At 35.0% G+C, this 13,689-nt stretch overlaps 1 protein-coding gene across 8 annotated transcripts in view; it reads left to right on the top strand.

The window, feature by feature from the left end:
• USP34 (ubiquitin specific peptidase 34) overlaps positions 1-13,689 on the top strand; it is a 253,143-nt gene that overhangs the window by 197,288 nt on the left and 42,166 nt on the right. For all 8 annotated transcript variants that reach the window (XM_023619043.2, XM_023619045.2, XM_023619046.2 and 5 more), the window contains 8 exons: positions 2,425-2,597; positions 6,844-6,997; positions 8,125-8,203; positions 9,420-9,473; positions 9,668-9,763; positions 13,210-13,274; positions 13,367-13,442; positions 13,531-13,578. In XM_023619043.2, the coding sequence (XP_023474811.1) occupies positions 2,425-2,597; positions 6,844-6,997; positions 8,125-8,203; positions 9,420-9,473; positions 9,668-9,763; positions 13,210-13,274; positions 13,367-13,442; positions 13,531-13,578 (745 nt within the window). The remainder of the gene's footprint in view (positions 1-2,424; positions 2,598-6,843; positions 6,998-8,124; positions 8,204-9,419; positions 9,474-9,667; positions 9,764-13,209; positions 13,275-13,366; positions 13,443-13,530; positions 13,579-13,689) is intronic.

Raw genomic sequence — 13,689 nt, forward strand, 5'->3', positions numbered from 1 at the left:
CACAACTGTTGCAGAGGACTGAGACCTTAAGCCAACATAAAAGTACAGAGGAAAAAAATGACAGAATCGAAGCCAGGAAAGAAAGAAAATCAGGATAGGATGGTAACCCAGAAACTGGGGAAGAGAATCTCAAGAAGGTATTTAATTGACATAGTCCACAGAGATAGGGGGAAAAAATGACACCTGAGTAAAAGTAGTCAGTTTTTCAAAAGTTAGTTTAGTGATGTATTTCGTCAGCAATAGAAGCAGGGTTGTCAGGCTACATGGCATTGAGTATAGGTCATGCATTTTAGAAGTTTGACAGTAAAAAAACAGCAAGGAAGTTGGGATCTAGAAAGAGCTTTGGGATCAAACCAGAGGAGTTTTCTAGATGAAATAGATCTGAACATGTTTGAAGGCACAGAATGAAAAGCCAACTCTTAAAATTGCTTAAACGAAGATTTCTTTGCAGGTAAATATGCTTTTGAATAGAATGGTATTCTTTTTCTCAATCTCTAGCAGTCAAGTTGGTTGCAAGAGAGAGATGTTGGGGGCCAGCCCTGTAGCCGAGTGGTTAAGTCCACGTGCTCCGCTTCAGCGGCCCAGCGTTTTGCCAGTTCAGATCCTGGGTATGGACTTAGCACTGCTCATCAAGCCATGCTGAGGTGGTGTCCCACATGGCCCAAGCAGAATGACCTACAACTAGGATATACAACTTTGTACTGGAGGGCTTTGGGGAGAAGAAGAAGGAAAAAAAAAAAGTTGTAGGTGGACATGCTCAAATGAAAGCATAGCCATGCAGGCGGTTAGAGGGAGAAGATGAACTCATCTGATGAGAGTTGGGTTAGGATAAGAGTTAAGGACTTACACAGAATGGAGTCAGTCAGAAGTTTGTTACTGTGGAGGAATATAATGAGGAGTCACTAAAAGACAATTGAGAGGCTATGTCATGTTCTGTGGAGAATCTCTTTTTGGAATAAACTTATTGAATAAATTTGTCATTCTTAATAACCTACTTCTTGAAACACTCCCTTCTTTTGGTTAATGTGATTCTGCTGTTTTTTTGAAATATTATCTCATCTCTCCTAAGCAAGTGTTAGTCAGTCCTTTGTACTCTTACCATACTTTTAGATGTCTAGAACAATAGTAAGACATATATTACAGTAACAGTAAGACAACAGTAAAACATCTGTAACAACAGAAATGGGCCAAGGATCCTATTCTGTTCTATCTTCAAACCTCTGGTTTTCTCAGTTCATTCATTCTTTCCTGAATGATCTTTTCTGCCACCATAACATCAATCTCTACTGACATGCTGATGATTCCCAAATCATCTTCAGAATGCTCTGCTGTGCTCTCCCAACTGTCTTAACTTGTGTATCTTATATTTCAATAGGAAACTCTCATCTCTTCAAATCTGATTGTGTCTTTTATCCTCTGACTTAATGCATGGTTCCACTTCCCACCACAAGTCCTTTAGTGACTCTTAGCTCTTAGGATAAAGTTCATAACCTAACATTACACGCAAGGCCCTTCATCATTTGACTGCTTTATAATTCTGTAACCTCATCATTTGCCAGTTTCTAAAATAATCAATAATGATGAAGTTTTAGACTTCTTAGTCCGTCTCCGTGTGACATCCTTCCCCCACCTTCCTTGTCTCTCTAAATTCCTTTTTTTTTTTTTTAAACTAAGGTCTTGGTTTAAACAAATTCTCTTTTGAATCCTATGTACAATGAAGAATTATTCCCTGTAAATTCATTTTTTTCATAAATCCAAGTTATATATATATATTTTGTTTAAATTGAAATTGTTTGTTTAAACTTGAACTAATAATATGTCATACCATAAGATTTATGTAACCAGTTGACTTGCCACTGCTGCTATTACTGCTATTGTCATTGTTGTAATACCAGACAACACTTACTGAATGTTCTTTTCTAGGCAAGGCAGCATTCTAAAAGCAGTAGGGAGTAGGCACTTGAATCTGCATTTTACAAATAAGGAATTCAGCTCAGAGAGGTTAAGTAATTTGTTTATGGTCATGCATCTAGTAAATGAAACAACAAGACTACAATTCTAGTTCATAAAATAAATACTTTAATCCCTCTTATTTAAGGTGGAAAAGAAAACTCTGAACCAAAGACTTCCTTGCCTTTGAAGTATGATGTGACTCTTTTTTATGCTTTCATAGCACCTTTACACATCTTCATCATGGTGTTTACCACAGTCTACTGTAATTTTTTTTAATTTTTTTTATCTAGACATAGGAAAACCCTATGAGAATGGAAAAAGTCATGTAACGGGGACATAGATTTAATAAGAGCATGATTTATTTATTTATTATTTACTCTGAATTAAATATTGAAATAGGTATACTGTAAATGATACCAGCTAAAGTACTTATGAAAGACAATTTTTAACAAAAGTGCTTTTGTCTCTTAGGGCATGTTTTAAGAAATTGCCTCGCATTCTGAGTTTCAATACTATGCGATATACATTTAATATGGTCACAATGATGAAAGAGAAAGTGAACACACACTTTTCTTTCCCATTACGTTTGGATATGACACCCTATACAGAAGATTTTCTTATGGGAAAGAGTGACAGGAAAGAAGGTAATTTTCCATTTCTTTCTCGTCTATGTTTATTGTAAGTCTCTATAACAAGATAGTCATAATTATAAAGTTGTAATAACTACGCATTTAACAAAATTAAATTGTATCTCAGGAGAATGTTTTTGAAGACAACATGGCACATTCAGTCAATTATCCAATTAATATTTAGTATCTACTAGGACTGTGTTCTAGGCACTCTTTTAGACATGGAAGATACAGGGTACTGAACAAGATAAACATTGTTCCTGCCCTTATAGAACTAGTCTGGTGGGAAAGTCTTACATTGAAGAAGAAATTACAAATATGCTGTGTTGTCAAATAGGAGAGTGAATATATCACAAATCTAGGGGAATCAGGAAGAGCTTTTGTGAGAAGGTGACATTTTTTTTTTTTAATTTTATTGAAATATAACACACATCATAAAAATGCACAAAGCTTAAGCACACAGATCGATGAATTTTCACAAAGTAAAGGCACCTATGTGACCGACAGATCAAGGACAGAACATGACCAGATCCCAAAGGCCCCCCCCAGCTTCTTCCCAGCACCCCACCCCCAATCCCAGCCCCCCTGCCCCGCCCTGAGGGTACCCACTGCCCTGACTGGTCACACCATGGCTCAGTTTTGCCTGTGGTTGACGTTAGTAGCCTTGGAGGTGAGAAGGTGACATTTAAGCAGTGCTTGAATAGGAGCTGGATTGAGAGGAATGGGTAGCTCTTTGGTGGGGGTGGGCAGTGATTTGATGAGATGGGCAAAAGGCAGTGGCCAAGTCATTTTGTTTGTAGGTTGTGTTAATAATTTTGATCTTTATTCAATGTGAAACCATGGGAATGTTGTAAGTAGGGAACTGAGATAACCAAGAGGGATGTGGAAAAGGTTATTCTGACTACAGCAGTAGAAATGGATTAGAGGATGATGAAATGGGTGTGGGGATGCCATTCTGGTAAACTGCAGAGGTGGTAGCTTAGATGAGAAAGTAAGTGTACCATTTAGGTTAGGGAGAAGTCTATGGAGGTAGAAATAACAGGCCTTGATAATTGAATGAATAAATGAATCCAACAAAGTTATTGAACATCTATCTATTAGGTAACTTGCTATTCTTATAGTAATGGGAACATAGTGACAACAAAGAACAAGGTCTTTGTCCCTATGAAGCTTACATTTTAGTCAGTCTGCTGCTAGAGGAGGAGGAAAAGTCAAGAATAACTCAGGTTTCTGGCTTGATCAGCTAGGTGAATAGTGGTATCAGTATTTCAAGAGGATCTTAAAAAGGAGGGAATATGGGGCCGGCTCAAAGACCGAGTGGTTAAGTTCGGGTGCTCCCCTTCAGTGGCCCAGGGTTTCACCGGTTCGGATCCTGGGTGCAGACATGGCACTGCTCATCAGGTCATCTTGAGGCAGTGTCCCATATAGCACAGCCAGAGGCACTCACAACTAGAATTTACAACTATGTACCTGGGGGCTTTCGGGAGAAGAAGGAAAAAAAAAATTGACAACAGATGTTAGCACAGGCGCCAATCTTTTAAAAAGAAAAAAAATGGGGGGGATGTGGTCAGAAGTATTGAATGCTAAAGAAAAGGAACAGTTCCAGTGAAAGCATGAGTGAAAATAATCTAAAATGTAAAAGATTTTTATCTTTATCAGCACTTTCATTTGCAGTAGGAAGGCAGATTGCAGTGAGTTAAAGATGGCACTCGATCCACAAGTAATTACCTCCAAATTGTTTTTACTTCTATAAGACCAGTGATTTTCAAACTTCTATGTATGTGTCTCAAGGATCACTGAAGTGCGGAATGGAAATAGGTGAGAGAAGAAAGCACAATAGGTCCATCTCTTGCCTCTTCCATTCTTGTTTAGCCAGAGAAGTTCCGTTTTACATAAGGGTCCTGACCATGTTTTCTTTGTATAAAAAGTTCTGCTGATTTAAATTTTTAAGGTTTGAAAAAGCCGCTATATTAATAAGATTTAGGAAAGAGAGCCATGTTTTAATCTTTATACTCCATTGCCTGGCACTTAAGGAGCATCCAATAAATGTTTTGCTCTGACCAAAAGGGGGGTGAGAGGTATAAACGATGAGTGTAGGCTATTCTTTCAAGAGGAGAACACACTCTTTCTTTGAAGAGAGGAGAGAAGATGGTGACTGTAGCTATGAAGGAATACGGAGTTAAAGGAGGCAGTTTTTAGTTAGGACTTGAGTATGTTTAGAAACTGCAGGAAATGAGCCAGTAGAGATGATAAGTTTGAAAATATAGGTGAAGTTAAGAAGTGAGCATTCTTGGGGCTGGCCCCATGGCCAAGTGGTTAAGTTTGCGTGCTCCGCTTCAGGGGGCTGAGGTTTTTGCTGGTTCAGATCCTGGGCGTGGACATGGCACCGCTCATCAGGCCATGCTGAGGTGGCATCCCACATGCCACAGCTAGAAGGACCCACAACTACAATATACAACTATGTACTGGGGGGATTTGGGGAGAAAAAGCAGAAAAAGGAAAAAAACAAGATTGGCAGCAGTTGTTAGCTCAGGCGCCAATCTTTAGAAAGAAAAAAGAAGTGAGCATTGTATATATACATCCTACTTAGAACTCTTGTCAAACTATTTGTAAAATTAGAGCAAGAGTAACTGTGCTTCACTGTATTTTCAATGATACTTCCATGTAGGGAAGCAGCAGAAATTTATGCCAAGATACAGGAATTAGCTTAGGCCACAAGTGATGTGTTGAGTCAAATTCTAGCACATCCAAACTCCTCAAGCACTGCTTTGATAATTTCAGCCGTTTCTTTCTCTCCACCTAATTGTCACTTCACTTTCCAGTTTAGACTGTGCTCTCAAGTTAACCACATCTGCTCTCACTTATTTGCTTCTGGTTATAGTTTTTTCTTTTTATGTGATGCTGGCACTATAGATCATAAATCATACATCATCTTCAAACTTATTAGACCATTCTGTAATTTTTTCCTTAGTATCTTTTATACCTTTCAAATTTAAATCTTTGTGGGTGGGGAGTTTATCTTTTGTTTATTTTGTTTGTTTACATAAAGCTCCTAATACAGACTTTTCTATTAACTGATACACACTTGGAGGCATGCTACCAATACAGTGCTCCATTTTCCTTAACATGAGACTAAAAGGCATAAATGTATTAACTCCTTTTCAGATCTTGTGTTTGCCTGCTCCTAAAAAGGAATAGCCAGATTAAACAAAAAGAACTGTTTTATACAGTCATTTGTCACTTAACAATGGGGATACGTTCTGAGAAATGCATTGTTAGGCAGTTTCATCATTGTGCAAACATCACAGAGTGTACTGAAGTGAAACAAAATTTGCCACCCGAAATGTGTTTTTTTAACATGAGGATTATTTTAGGCTGATTATTTTTTTAAAAAACACACAAAAACTCAAAAGTTTTTCTTGTCACCTCCCCCTTAACTGCCTAATAGAATTTAAATAGTAAAATCCTGTCTCAGGAAGTGGGCTGTCACCTTAGCATAACCATGAACTTGGTGGTAGACAAAGAGGAACCTAGAAAAGCCTGTTTGTTGGGCTTCCCTCTGTGTTCTTCTGTCTCTGTGTGGCCAAACATTTATTCTCCAAACTTTTGATCCTTTTCACCTACCCATGAATTGCCTTCCTTCCCTTTGAAGTTCCTGACTCTCCCCACCCCCAATATCTTCTTTTGTCTTTAGCTAAGGATGGTATTTAAGGTGAGGGCTTCAGCCATTTTGGCAAGTTACCTGTTCTCCCTGGGTTTCTCCCATATATATGTTATTAAACTTTGTTTATCTCCTGTTAGTCTGTCCCATGTCAATTTAGTTCTTAGACCAACCAGCAGAACCTATAAGAGTAGAGGAAAATTTCTTCCTCCCCTTCAGTACTTCACAAACCCAGATGGTACAGCCTACTGCACACCTAGGCTACATCGTGTTAATCTCATGAGACCAGCATCATATATGTACAGTCCATTGTTGACCAAAACATCGTTTTATGGTGTACAACTGTATTTATATATTGTGTTAAGGTTGTCCATAGTTATACACTAACACTGGTTGTTATTCCAATGATTTGTATAATTGTTCCTTAAAATTGTAGTATATGGATAGTGAATGTCTAGTAGAGTTGTTTTGTACCTGTTTTAGTATATGAGGTCTCGGTACCTATTTCTATACGTAAAGTATGTTATGTAAAATGATTCTAAGATGTCATCATGTACTGTTTTCAAAATTAGTGCCATTATTTTGTATAAATCATTGCAGGTTTTAAGGAAGTCAGTGATCATTCAAAAGACACAGAGAGCTATGAGTATGATTTGATAGGAGTGACTGTTCACACAGGAACAGCAGACGGTGGGCACTATTATAGCTTCATCAGAGATATAGTCAATCCACTTGCTTATAAAAACAATAAATGGTGAGTTTTAAATATTTTATTTTTGGGATTTTTAAAAATCTTCCTTCCTGTATTTTTAAAGTATAAGACTATGATAGTTTTCAGATATGTTTTCTGATTTTGGTTTTCTAAAAACTTTCTATAAAGTTAGGAAAGAGGGCAGACAAAATTTTTAAATGAATGTGACTTTCAAAAGACAGTATGAATCACTTGTTCTTAAACTTTATGGATCTCCAGATGCTTTTGAGAATTTGATGAACGTTCTCCTGGGAAAAATGAACAAACACACAGTTTTGCACACAACTTTAGATTCATAGATAATGTTGTACTTTCCAAATCTTACCTATTGGTGTCTACTCATTCAAGAACTATTTACTGAATGCCTTCTATATAGGGTGGCCACAAAGTTTTTATATATTCCAGTTAGAAGTTACCTGTGTGCTCCACTCTCCTCACCTTACCTTTCCCCTCCTAAATACATTCTTTTTATGATCTTTTATCAAGTTAATGACTGGAAGTCATTAAATCAGTCCTAATAGCTATGTTTTGGTCTTCAGATGCTGTGAGGTAGTCTCATGTCTAGAGCCTGTATGTATGCTGGGCGTTGTTTTAAGTGTTGGCGATACTGCTTTGAACAAAATATACGTTGCTAAACTGATGTGCAGTTAGCAGAATAGTTTTGTTCAACTATTTCTCACTTGTTAAGCCTTGATATCTTTTACTTTTTATTGTCCATTTGAATATATTTCCTTAAGTGTATTTTTGAGTTTTTTTATCAGGAGTTTTGAAATGGCATTTTATCTTTGAAAGTTCTCCCACCTCTTCATCTTTTCTGTCCAATAGCTTGTCAAGTTATATTTATGTAAACTTTTTATTCCTTGTTTTTATGAACTTTTTTGTTACTCCTAGGTTATAAATAGATGTATCAGATTTTAGAATCATTATGACTACCTTGTAAATTATATTCCCAATTTCTAGTAGATTAGAGTTGTCAGAACAAGAGCTTAGTTGGAATTTACCTCATGTTAATAATAATTTGGTCAATATTTGTAATATGTTAGTATGTAACCTAAATATTTTAAAAATAGACATAATGCTGAGATATTCAGTGTCTATATAGTTTATCAACACTATATGCTCTGTTTTAGGTATCTTTTTAATGATGCTGAGGTAAAACCTTTTGATTCTGCTCAACTTGCCTCTGAATGTTTTGGTGGAGAGATGACAGTAAGTTTTATTCAGAAATTATAAATAGTTCGTGACTTTCCAAGTGCTTTGTAGTATCATAAAATCCAATGGCAGAGTCACTTAACTTTCTTTTAATTGCTATGATTAAATCTAAAAGTTAGTCATTTGGCATTTATTGGAAGTTTAGTATGTTTGGAGTATATAGCAGACAATGGGAAATAGTTAAAAAATTACTGTTTCTGCCTTCAACTGATTAAGAAGGTCTGATTAAGAAAGTTAAGATTTAAATTGAAAAATTACATAGTAGTATAGGCATTGAATTACAATGCAATGAGACATTATGATTGAATAAGTTGTTTACTTGAATGCTTTGGGATTAGACCAAAAAGAAATTACTCTTTATTGACTTAATATGCAAAATCTTTGACAAGGAAATTGGCTTGAGCTGGACTTTAAAGAGTTGTTTCTTTAGTGTTTTCTGTAACAGTAGCAGCAACCTGGTTATTACTAGTGACAGTATAGACAAAGAATATCTGTTATATAATAGACATAAGAGAAGACACTTAGGTTGCAGGAGTGGTATAATAATTTTACTACTTCATGGGCAGTTTATCCTAGTACCAATTTTCTGAAAATGGTTTTAAAATACTATGTTGATTCTCGCAAGTCAAGTATTAAATAGTTATTTCCACTTCACAGATAAGCCCAGATAAAGTTGTTTTTCACTTTCATAGCCATGTTCATTGTGAAATACTTGTTCACATTCAGGATTTTAATGGAAAACTTCCGTATTGTTGGTGCTCTTATGTACTATTTCTGAATAGAAAAAGGAAAAGTAGGCAAATTGCCAACACTTTGGAAATGAGTGTGAGGAAGGAAATAAATAACGAGTTGCCATTGAACCCATCACTAAACTGATTGCATCTCTAGATGTTATTCCTAGGATATTTCCTCAAAAAAACAAGAAAAGAAACAAGTAAACTTTGCAAAGCTCTTCTCTTAAAAGATAGTTTTTCAAATTGCAAGTGCATTTTATGTTCTTATGCTTTGTGTATTTTGTGGTAAAGTACCTTTAAAAATGTTTCACATCTTTGTTTCCAAAAAATTCTGTCGGAGATTTTTATGAATGTAATGCTATTTGAAAGTTATTACAAAGTTACTATTAAGTATAAAAGAGCTGTTTATGAAATATTTTGTATATATAGTTGAATATACCCATTTTTTAAAGAAGGAAAACTTTTATTTTTTTAAACAGACCAAGACCTATGATTCTGTTACAGATAAATTTATGGACTTCTCCTTTGAAAAGGTAACCATTTCTTTCATATGTAATTTTATATTATTTTTTCTCCTCTTAAATTGTTTTGTCCTACTTAATGTTAGGACTACTTAATGTTTGTCCTACTTAATGTACTTAAGGACAAAAGCAAAAGTATATTGTCTACTTTTATAGTTACACATTGCAAAATGAAAATAATACTTTTTTTTTTTTTATTCTTAAAGACACACAGTGCATATATGCTGTTTTACAAACGCATGGAACCAGAGGAAGAAAATGGCAAAGACTACAAATTTGATGTTTCCTCAGAGTTACTAGAGGTATAAGTTAATTTAACTTTGGCAGCAATTTAAAAGCATGTTAAGTATTTATGCAGGTAATAGTACCATAATATAAAAGTAGGCTATGACAATGATGGGATCTGTGAACCAGGGTAGACCCGACACTGTTTACAAATAGTCTTGGTAATACTGACATACAATAGGTGAATGTAAAGTGAATGAGATTAAAGGGAGTGGAAAGTAATTATTAGTAACATTGAAGAAAAATAAGAAAGGTACACTTGTTGATGGAATTGGGGAAAACTCACAGGTAACCTATGTGGTTGGTGATGTCCTTCTTGGACTGGGTACTGGGATTGCAGGAGTTTTTCTCTTATGCTTCATGTTACACACGAGGTGTACAGTGTATTTGAAATACATTTAAAATATGTGTTTTACATATTAAAAAATGTCGCATTTGTAGTAATGAAGCTTTCTTTGTTTCATAATGTAGTAAGTGGTAATATTACTTTAATGTTTTAAGATTTATAAAAAGTATTCACAACTCAGTTTTTGTTTTGTCAATGTTATAAACTTAGTCAGCCAAAAGTATAAAAGATAAATCTCAGGAAAAGTATACCGCCAAAAATATACCTTTCCTTTAGACAGTTCAGTTTTTACTGTCTGGTTGATTGATTGATGTTTGCACTGTTGTGGCCAAGTCTTAAAACTGAGTGGATTTTGTTCCCCAAACAAACTCTTAACTGCTATCTTGCCTACCCATAATGTTACTGCTAAAAAAACCAAGAATATTATCTTCTTTCAGACCTTTGAATTGGATTTACCAGCAAAATTAGATGCTTTACTAGATTTCAAGCTATTAAACTCACCTATTTGTACAAAAATTTATTCCAGCTATCGTCATAACCAAAATTAAATAGATTATAATCACCATTATATGCAAGACTTTGTGCCCCCAAGATTTTTAGACAAATTTACACCTTGTTCTAGATGAGGACCCAATAGTATTTAATGACAACCATCCCATATGTGAAGTAAAATCAAATTTTAAATGAAACCATAAGGATGTATATATATTGTTCATTTATATCAATGGTTCTCAAACTTCCTGTTCTTAGGACTCCTTTATATTCTTAAAAATGATGGAGAACCTTGAGTATTTTTAAATATTAGTTTTAATGTGGTTTTGTCTATCAATATTTACCATATTAGAAATGGTAATTAGAAAATTTGTTTTAATTCACTTAAAAATAACAAAAATAAACCCATGACATGCTAATATAAATAACATTTTATGAAAAAATCTTTTTCAAACAAAACCACTCAGTGAGAAAACTGACCCTGTTTTATAATTTTGCACATCTGTTTGGTACCAAATTTATTAGAAGATAGCTGGAATCTCATAACAGCCTTTGCACTTGGTCTGCTGTGATGTCATTTCTCAGTTAGCTTCTGGAAAGTTTCATTGTACTCTCAGGAGTGAATGAGAGTTTAAAAAGGCAAATAGCATCATAGTATTACTAAGAAAATTGTTTTGGCCTTAAAGACACTCTAAAAACATCATCGGGATCCACACAGATCTCTGAATCATTCTTTGAGGAACCACTGATTTACACTGTGCTGGAAGGGAATCCCAGACCTTTGCTCTACTATTACAAAGAAAACAAACTGAACTACGTTAGAATATTCTTGATTGCAGACCTAAACCAACCGTTTTTTCTGTCATTGTTTCAGCTTATTAATTTAAATGAATTTGCATATACATTTTACTAAAAAAATTAAATAAAAATATAATACCCTATTACTTAACATTAATATAGATTTCAGATATAAGCTGGAATCTGGTCTTTTAGATTTGTACAGTTAAAATATAGCTAGTAGCAGACTTTCCCAAAAGGTATATAGACAATTTTTTAAAACCATAAAATATATAGAGTAAACAAACATTACAAATTGTACTGACTGTTATGGATAAAACAAGTAGAGTGCTCGGAAACATGAGTTGATCAGCATTGCTGGGGAAGATGATCAGGAAATGCTACAGATTAATCTTAAACTGAGACTTGAAAATTAGCGAGGTTAATCATATGAAGAGTACTCCAGGCAGGGAGAACATCATGTACGAATCCCCTGAGGAAGGATAGAGCTTATTGGCATGTTTTAGGAGCTGAAAGATGACCTCTGTGGCTGTGATGATTAATAAGTGCAAGGAAGAGTGGCCCAAGATGAAGTTGGATGGGTATGTAGAATACCTAGGAAAGTTCTGATCAATGTAGTGCGATAATTTCACACTTAGACACACCCATAGGTTGTATCGATACAGTGTAAAACGTGTTGTATTGATACAACGTCAAAAGGACCATCGAAAAACAAGATGAATGTTCTGTAGGACAGAAATGGAACAGAATTAAAAGCCCTGAGTCTGGCGGAAACCACAGAACTACCAGGCTTTAGATCCAAAGCAGATAATAGTGGCCAAGACTTCAGCTCGTGTGCAGTGAAGGGGACCAAAATTATGACACAGGAATTAGAGCCGACTTCATGGCTAGAAGCAAGAAGCTGGGATGGGACTCTATTGCTATGAAAAGGCACTGAATTGGGATGGGTGAATGCTGTCCAACTCTCCTTGGGGCTGTAGCGTTATAGAAAGCTATACGCCTAGAAATAATGAAGGACCAAGAACTCTGAAGCAGGCCATTCATTGCCTGGGTCTGTGATTTTCAAATATCAGTGTGGAGCAGGAGCCCCTAATATGTGATTGTAAAACCTGGTTCTGGACTAGAGTAATTGGCTGGGGAGGACACAAGTAAAGAGAGTTGAAATCTTTAGGGGGGAATAAAGGCAGCCAGTAATATCAATAATCAGAACATAAATTTGTTCCAGATAAAAGTAATTTTATGGAACTGACAATGACTTAGAGTGTGTTTGGGGTATTCAGAGAGGTAAAGGAACACAAAAACTAAAGTCAGCAGAGCAATTCTACAGGGCTAATGTCAGAAATAATCATTTTTCACGATTTTTATGGAGTAACCAAGAAAATTACCTCTCATTTTAAGGTCTTCCAACCTGAATTAAACTTTTGTATTTTGCCAGTTTTTAGACGTAAACCTTTCTCTCATAACTTGTTCTTATCAAAATGCAACATGACATAGTTTTATTCATTTATCTATTTGCTCTTCAGACAGATGGGGATTTCATCTTAAAACTTTCATTTTGAAAGTTCTTACTTTCAAAATCTTTATAAATACATTTTTAAAAAACCGTGATCAGTTGAGGTAGCCAGATAAGGAGTGATAAATTGGAGCAGGTTTAGTAACTACTTTCATATTCCATATAGCTGGAAAAAAATCAGCGTGGGTTTTAAGTGTATGTATTTGATTTTTGTTTCTTTTAGAGCAAGTCTTTTTTTGTCCAATAAAAATATTGGTACAATGTAATGAAGCAAATGCTTTCTGATATCTAATGTTAACATTTTTTTCCTTCAGTGGATTTGGCATGATAACATGCAGTTTCTTCAAGACAAAAACATTTTTGAACATACATATTTTGGGTAAGTTTGGTAAATTTAATAGAGTTTTTTGTTACACATTTTTTAAAAATCTTATTCTGTAAGAATTTTAACTTACTACTTTTAAATTCTAGGTTTATGTGGCAGTTGTGTAGTTGCATTCCCAGTACATTACCAGATCCTAAAGCTGTGTCTCTGATGACAGCAAAGGTAATATGTAAGCCTTATATAATTTTTTCAGAATTGAGTTCTTTAAAATAATTACATCTTTTTTGCTTAATTTTCTCTTTTCTTACAGTTAAGCACTTCCTTTGTTTTAGAGACATTTATACATTCAAAAGAAAAGGTATGTGTTTCATTTTGTGAATTTTTTTCTCATTTATCAGATGTCTTTTGGCTTTCCTTAGCTTTAGCTCAGAAGTCCCCATGCCTTCACTGACTTCTTTCTTTTCCTTTT

Source organism: Equus caballus, chromosome 15 (genome assembly GCF_041296265.1).
Source record: "Equus caballus isolate H_3958 breed thoroughbred chromosome 15, TB-T2T, whole genome shotgun sequence".
Lineage (NCBI taxonomy): Eukaryota > Metazoa > Chordata > Mammalia > Perissodactyla > Equidae > Equus > Equus caballus.